Source organism: Ptychodera flava, chromosome 2, assembly GCF_041260155.1.
Source record: "Ptychodera flava strain L36383 chromosome 2, AS_Pfla_20210202, whole genome shotgun sequence".
In the NCBI taxonomy this organism is placed as follows: domain Eukaryota; kingdom Metazoa; phylum Hemichordata; class Enteropneusta; family Ptychoderidae; genus Ptychodera; species Ptychodera flava.
Window position 1 is genome coordinate 39,320,216 of NC_091929.1, and position 8,616 is coordinate 39,328,831.

The following is an 8,616-nucleotide window of genomic DNA, read 5'->3' on the forward strand; positions in this document are numbered from 1 at the left end:
CGACGCAAAGCAAAGGGGCGTCTACCACACTTGACCGTCTCGCGGCCACAAAACCCATCTTCACCGGCCACCGTAGCGTAGTAACGCCTGCTCTCGGTCTAACACACCCTCTTTCAGTCGCCGTTACAGCGCCATGGGACGGAACTGCAATATCAACCAACGAAGCATTCCCTCAAACTGGAGCCGTGACGTTGGAAAAACGTTCTCCACCCCGCAGACTTCGATGGCCGACATGGCCGTCATATGCATAGTCCGACCATTGGTCCGACATAGCAAATCTACTACAGCAGCGCCCTCTCACTGACCTCCTTGGACAAGCCTCTACTTCCGGCAACAACAGCCAAGCAGAGCCAAGATGGCGGCGCCCGTGCAACGTACAACCGTCCAAACGACGCTTCCAGGGGAAAACACGGTTCCGCCTGCCTCGAACTTTACTGGTAACAACCTCCTTCATGGCCGCGGCGTACCCTCCGAAAGCTGCCAAACGTCGAACGGATTTCTCCTGCCATTCGCTGGGATATTCTTGCAGGCAAGGACGTCACTGTGAGATCTCGCCGGCTTACTTATACCATGGATGTAAAAATGCTTATACTCGGCTACGATTATAATGATGGCGAACGGCATATTATCATCCGCAACGAAACTCTGTCGCAAACCCCTCCAGGACAGCAGGGTAAATAGACCTCTCACTATTCCTATTTATTCAAGCTTTCCCCGTTTATAAAACGTCGTATGTGAGTCATTCCCTAATCGTCGAGCAGAACTGCATGCATACGTTACGGACATTGTCGGCATGTCGAAACGCATTCAGCGGTTCCCCTCTCTACGAACACTATCGCATTTTCAGCCAAGGCAGCTGCACTCTTGATAAATCATGGCATCAAAGTGAACTTGTCGGTTCGCGATACGCTCATATACACGTCATCACTCTCCGATCTCAAGGCCAACGTATGCAACATATGCAATAGCATAACCCACACTACCGAAGTCTGCCCTCATCATGAGAGTAAGAAACCTGACAGCAACTTCTTAGATTTCAATCACCTTCATCGATCGTCCGTAGAAGCGGTGAAAACGCGTCATCTACCAGGTTTAGAAATGTGCAACAGCGCTAATTCCTAGGCAGGCTGCCAAAGAAAAGACTGCAGTTTTTCCTATGTGTGTCTAACGTGCCACTCATCCGAACACTCATCAGTACAAGGAAAATGACAACCGAAAGACCAAGCTAAATGAGCTTTACTGCATGATGCCCCATCAACGCCCAGTTTAACCGATGCTATGGCTCCATCAACACCACTTAATATTGACACTCTCGTTGCCGGACTTTCAAACCACCCCGACAAGGATTTGTTGAATACCTGCTCACGTCATCGACCTCATTCACCGCTCATCAGTAGTAATCATCTTTGGCCCAACAGGATCCAGATTTCACGTCACAGCAATTGTTTCCAAACTACAAAGGCTCTCTGACCGGGCGTTCATTACACCACAATATGCCAACAAAAAAGCATCTAATCGTCGTCTTACCATCCCCTCACGACAACGACGAAGTATCCAGCATCGATTACCTCATCGGCCATTCAATGCGGTGGGCAAGAAGCCGAACTTTCAAACCATCCTGACAAGATTTTTTGTTACTGGACCAATTGCAACCACTGGATGCCACTCTACGAGTTTTCCCTGTTGCCAAACTCAAGGTGTTGCGGTCTCAGTGGAGTATAAAGATGATCTACAGCAAGAGATCAAGAACAGTCATTTGTTCTCTGTCCCATATCTACTGTCGTTTCACACCTTGGTGACATGTTTTTGTTTTTATCGGGTTTTGTCTATTATGGCGGACTTGTCATTGGAAACCGTCATTTTCTTCATGCTTACATGTCAACAGTCTACAGCATTGCACATGAATTATCTCGAGTTCAAAACCGTCTACTGGCTACCCATTCGTTGGTGCCTTCGTTTGCTGCTCATGTTACCTTTTTATTGCACTACCGTGTTTCTTTCAGTCCGTTGTTTTGGCCACCTTGCAAACAGTGTTCTTCCGAGCATTTGTTTTTCACACGCGTACACCTTAGACGTGACCCGGTGTATTTGCACCCCCACAGGGCAGGTACATTAATAAATCTGTTTTTGTTTTCCGTTGTTGTTTCATTTACAGGTGCCATATCATGAAGCCCTACAACCCATTGCAGCTGAGCTTCAGTCTACACATGACAGGCACCATTGCTCCTTTCAGCTAGAACTACATATGCACCGTCCAGGAAGCCCTACAACTCACCACAGCTCCTTTCACGTCTTTACCATATACCTTAGCATGACACACTTTTGCCAAGCAGCTCCCTCTGCTGCACTGGGCACCCGGACAATTGATCTTACGCAACTTGAGTACGATCCTGGTTACAATTCTCTGCAGTGTACAGCACACGTACAGCCACCTCATTATCCGCCCATCTCCGAAGACCTGCGTTTCTATTTCGTCCTCCACTGCACACTTACTTTCACCTAAAGTACTCCACCATCAAAGTTTATCTGGCTGTCACCCGTCATCACTGCATAATGGCTGGTCTGCCAAATCCACTCACCTCAACTTACAACCAGCCCCATCTTCATCTCCAGTACACCTTACGGGGAATTCTACGGCTGCAGGACCATTGTCATGCCAACGGCTACCCTTTACATTTGATCTTCTGCGCCGACCGTGCCTGCTGTTCCGCTCGACAATGTACGGATCATACATGGACCTTGTCCAGGAATGTGCTACGGGGAATTCAACGTCTGCAAGGTCCATCGTCACGACTACCATTAACATTTGATATCCTGCGACAACTGTGCTTGCTGCTCCGCTTGACTGTGTATGGACCATATCTAGACCTCCTGCTGGAATCTGCGTTTGTCTTAGCCTTCTTCGGTTTTCTCCGCTGTAGCGAATTCACCTGCTCTGGACGCTCCTTTAACCCTGCATATAACCTGTGTGTTCGCGACCTCAACGTCCAAACCGACACTCAGGGCTATCCAGATGCTCTTTCCGTGAACATTAAGGCATCCAAGACAGATCAAATGCGCCGTGGCTTTAAGCTTCGTCTATTCGCCACCAAGTCAACGATATGCCCAGTCACAACAATCCATCGTTTCCTCAGAGTCCGCCGACAAATGTGTTCTTCGCCTCAGGAACCCCTCTTCATCCTTCCAGAAAGAGTACCGCTAAACCGCGAGACATTCACTGCGCTGCTCCGTTCCTTACTTTCGTGCCTTGGCTTCCAGCCCCACCTGTACACTGGACATTCATTTCGCATTGGGGCAACCACCACAGCCGCACACGCCCACCTTCCAGACCACCTTTTTCAAACTCTCGGCAGGTGGTCCAGTGACTGTTACCGTACTTATATTCGGACACCAGAAAGCCTTCTGCGTCACGCATCTCAATCAATGACTATGCCATAGGGCCTTTTGTAGAGACACTAGCCACTCGGTAGCACTTTCTTTTTTGGTTTCGCACGTACACCACATTTCGGACCTGTCGGGACCGCGCAGGGCCACCTGCAACCTTCACCCCATGCAGGGCCACCTGCCACCCACATCACCACTTCATGCTGGGGCCGCACAGGGGCACCTGTCCCCCCAGATCATTGCTCCCCCCGAGCCGTGCTGCCAGCCCCTCAGGACCGGAGTCCATTGAGCTTCACCCACATTTCACCCCTCATGCTGGGGCCGCACAGGGGCACCTGTCCCCCAGCTGCAGCTCCTCGGGCCGGGAGCCCATAGCTCCCCCCCGATCCGTGCTGCCGCCCCTCTGGGCTCGTATCCCATACTTTCATTACACACGCACCAGCCGCCATTGCACCCCTCATGCTGGGGCCCGCACAGGGGCACCTGTCCCCCCAGCTGCAGCTCCTCGGGCCGGGAGCCCATAGCTCCCCCCCGATCCGTGCTGCCGCCCCTCGGGGCTCTTATCCCATACTCTCATCTCGAACCAAGCGAGTCAACTTGGTCTCGAGCGTCACCCCCCATTGCACAAGCACCAAACATCATTGCACCCTCATGCTGGGGCCGCACAGGGGCACCTGTCCCCCCAGATCACAACTCCCCCCGAGCCGTGCTGCAGCCCCTCGGGCCGTGAGCCCACAACTCCCCCCGAGCCGTGCTGTTGCCCCTTGGGCCGCGAGTCCCATACTTTCATCTCCAACCAAGCGAGTCAACTTGGTTCGAGCGTCACCAATCCATACTTCCTACAAACATACACTCATACATACACTTTCATGGGGGTCTCTCCGTCCAGTCTGTTTGACTGTCCTCCGCTTGGGCCGTCCATTGCATGTACCCCCACTCAAAAAGGTGGTCTCCACCAGCCCGGTGGAACCACTTTCACTTTCGGCTTTCCAAAGGTCTGCAAACACAACTTTGCAACCCAAACCTTTGCCCAGGAAGCAGACTGGCGGAGACCCCTCACCCAATCTTTGAGTTATATTGTGCTTAGTTTTGAAATGGTTTTTGCCTAGATTTTACTTTCGTAGTTTTGCTTGACATTGTATTTTTCCGTAGTTAGGTTATCACTGCTTTGTATTTGTCCACTGTCGCTTATTAAATTCTTTTAACACCATATCCTGTGTAGCGGCGTGTGCTTACAAATTCTTGATGATGCATTAAATCACCAAACAATGGAATAATAATAATGAGATAAGTTTAAATAAAGTTTTCAAGATAATTTTGGCGGTGTTCTCACCCCATATGTATCTGTTGGCTTTGTGTGTGTCTTGATGTCGAGAATATTCTCTTTGTTGTACCGATGACCTTTGTAGATAGTCAGGTCTAGGTATGTGATTTCTTGAGTGGAGCTTTCAAACGAAAATTTGAACGTGGGATGCATTTTGTTTATGTTTGATATGAATTCATTAAGTTCGTGTTGTGTTCCGATGAAATCAGAAAGACATCATCCCTGAACCTCAGCCAGGTCGATATTGTTGTTTGTGTTTATGTATTATTCTCATTTCTGTCTCATGGAATGTGCACTGCGGGATGAACGTATGCCTGAATGTTTCGTATTCCGCGAAGCATATATTCTACCTGAGAGCGCTTTCGGCCGGTTGCTAGTGACGACAGCGAACATTGTATCAATTTATTTTCAATAGAATATCGATCGAAATCTGCTGGCGTACGGGCTCATGTGTCGAGGTCAAATCATTAATATGTCCACATAACCCGTATATATTGACTTACATAGCATAAAATCAACGTATCCGTTGGTTTCTTGTACTTAGATTGAATCGTCGACACTTTTTTACAGTTTTGGCGATGCGTTCACATTTTGGCGCTCTTTGCAAGTTTGGCGCCATTGTGAGCTGAATATGACCTGCGAGTGTGAGCACGACAACAATGTATCAATTTCCGATAAAAGAATATCGATCGATAACGTTCACTGCACGATTACAGTGGAGAGTCTGCGCCCGTTCGCCTCCGTTCTGTGTTATTTTTCAAATTTACTGGAATTTTCATCGTTGATTTTCGCCAAAATTTGGTATAAATTATAACAACATGACATGCAGTTGGTCTGTACATCTTACGAGACGCATACTGATAAAAATGCGTCAATTTAAGGCCCGTGTTCTGCATATGTACACGCCGTCAGCTCGCCAAATCATTGACGGCAACAGTATATTTCAGTGATCGGAATAAATAAAATTCAAATAAAACAACTTTCGTGAAGAAATTCAAAAATCTAAAACAATAGGAATTTTGTATATTAATCAAAGGATCACCATGTCAATTTTCATCATTATTCGTTCAAAATTGAGGAATTTGAACCGACGAGAAGTGTGCAATCTGTTCGGTATATTACTCGCCATTGTTTTCTATGGGAAATCAAGCTTATTCGCCGCGTCGTAAAATTAACAATACATCTGAAAAAAGCCGTTGGTTTAACTTTTTTATTTCGCTGTAATTTTTTACGATATTTGAAATAGCACATCTCATGAAGGTTAACTAAAACTCTATCGTTTTACATTTTTGAGTTTCCCTCTTATTTTTATGAAATGACGAGTTAACGATCGTTTGGCTGTTGACTGTGTTTTCACCTATTTTTGCATATGAATAATTATCGCATATGTATTTTCATAATTCCTTCATAAAATTATTGCCAAAATATCATAATGGAAAGGTCAACATATGAGGAATTGAATCTGCAACTCTTCCATCAATATTAAGCTGTGCAGCGTGGAAATTTGGCGAAATTTAATACATAGCGTCAAAGGCGGATTTGACTCACTGTACGCGTACATGACGTATGTGTGGCGAAAAAGTGACACGCTAATATGAAACAAAATGGAGGGCCTTTGGGCCCGCAGTGGTGAGGTCAGCCAGCTCTGGGGACGTTGGCGAACCCATTGCTACCCCGTAAATCTGCCGGTAAAATTCATCATTGAATTCAAATGTGTTGTTTTTTAAGATTATTTCTAGCAGAGCTATCATGTATTTCGTTGGTGGTTGCTTGATTATGTAATTGTTTGATGATCTTTCCTGATTTAATGCTCTGCCGACTGATTCAATTGCCTCATCATGAGGTGTATTCGTGTACATGGAATTTACATCCTGTGTTACTAGTGTCGCATTGGTCGGAACTTTGATTGTCTCAATTTTCCGTATAAAGTCTGTTGTGTCTTTGATGTATGTTGGTGTTTCTTGACGATTTGTTTGAGAAAATGGTCAATGAACTCTGATATGTGAAATGTTGGACTTGAGCATCCACTTATGATTGGCCGTCCTATGAATATAGCTCCTGGTGGCGGCACTTTGTGAATTTTTGGTAGAAGGTACCAAAGTGGTGTTCTTATTTTTCTATTGATTGGATTCAGATATTCATATGTGTGATGGTCAATGTGTTTTTCATTGTACATTTCTGTTATGAGATTGTGTATGACTTCTATTGTGTTTCGAGCGTCATCTGCTGCCAATTTTGTGTAGTATCGTTGGTCGTTAAGTTGACGTTGACATTCTTTTATGTAATCATTAGTGTTTAAAATTGCCGTCCCCCGACCTTTATCAAACGGTTTGATGGTTATCTGTTTGTTCTTTGATAGCGTATTAACGCTATTTTTTCTACACGTGTCATGTTGTTTTTTGTGTTCCGAAAAGGTGTGTTAACAATAGCCAATTTTGTCGCTTCCAAATAATTCTCTAGTTTTGTGTTCTCGGTTGTATGTGGGATCCATTTCGAGTTTACTTTGAATGCGTGTTTTACGGTCTGTTTGTGTCTCATGATATATCGGAGTCTCATTTTCCGAATGTATTTGTTGATGTCCTATAATAGGTGGATTCTGTTAGGACGATTTGGTGTGGGAATGAATTTTAAGCCTTTGCTAAGTACGTTGATTTCAATGTTGGTGAGTTTGTGTGTTGATAGGTTTTTTATGAATCTGAGATTTTTGTTTGTTACAGTGCTCAATTTTGTTCTATTGCGATGTTTCGTTATTTTTGTCATACTGTGATTCTTGTTTCTGTGTGTTTTCTTTTTTTAGCTTTGTTCTGTTTTTTGTAGTTTCTATTGTGTTTGGATTTGTGTTGTCTGTGTTCTTGGTGGTTCATTGTTTTTAACGGTAGTTCTCTGGCCATGGCTAAAACAACAATTTACATGAAACAGCCACAACAGGATATACACTTATATTATACACGATATCATACATAAAACGCAAACAACCCAAATATGAACGATGTGTGGAGTTGCTTTCCCTTTACTAACTAACCAGAGCAGTCAAATGAAAGGATAATTGCCTCAAACGAATGAAATTGCACAACGAAAGAATGAAAATCAACAGCACATCCTGGACGTCTTTTACTAGTAAAATAGGACTATTCTATTCTAGTGACGGGGACGGAAAGTACAGAACTATAAAGCCACTTGAAAAAGTTTTGTTTTTCTCGCGATTTTGGCAACTGTCACGACCCTTTATTCTTAAAGTTACTTACCTTTCCATTATAGAATTAAAATAGCTTTAGGGGCTTATGCACACAGTGTACACAGATGTACAGCATAATGTTTTAAAAAGTCCTCTGCTGGGGACGAGCAGGGGTTTACACTCTAACGGATACAGTAAAACAATGATCATGGCCATAGGTTCAAGGACATTCAAGGGGAGCCATGATGACAAAGAGAGTCGTAAAATTGCTTAGACTAGTTCTGGTCATCTATGTACCGCTGAGGTTCGAAACGACAAATGTAGCCCTTTTATAGCTTCGACACATATGGCAGAGACATCACGACTGAGACCAACAGAAGCAGCACAACAAACTATTCCGAATTGTGCGTCCGTGTTTAATGCAAACATCTCTGTTGGTGATTCCGGTTTTCTCAATCAAATCAAAGTCCGATATTGACAAAATTGACATAAAAATATGATGTCCGAAACGTTTGTTTTATTCAACTAATTGATTCATCTCCTTTGATTTCCCCTAAGCTACATGTAAACAGTCCGAAAAGACTGTGATATCGATGTCTTCCGGGCCCCCACTATTACAGCATGACCGTGCTCAAATATTTCTTTACCATTTCGCAAAACATCTTGTCAACTGGGCGCATAGGCCACGTCTTTGTACGTTGGTCAAAACCTATGACAGTAAAGGTCAAAATAT

At 44.8% G+C, this 8,616-nt stretch overlaps 1 protein-coding gene across 1 annotated transcript; it reads left to right on the forward strand.

Annotated features, from left to right (window-relative positions):
- Positions 1-2,553: 2,553 nt before the first annotated feature.
- Positions 2,554-3,438, forward strand: LOC139150116 (uncharacterized). The gene has a single exon (XM_070722289.1). It carries the CDS (start codon positions 2,554-2,556, stop codon positions 3,436-3,438), a length of 885 nt encoding a protein of 294 aa, XP_070578390.1.
- The last annotated feature ends 5,178 nt before the right edge of the window (positions 3,439-8,616 follow it).

What these genes read in the sequence shown, in the direction of transcription:
- LOC139150116 (XM_070722289.1), top strand. Translation starts at nt 2,554, where the DNA reads ATGGCTGGTCTGCCAAATCCACTCACCTCAACTTACAACCAGCCCCAT.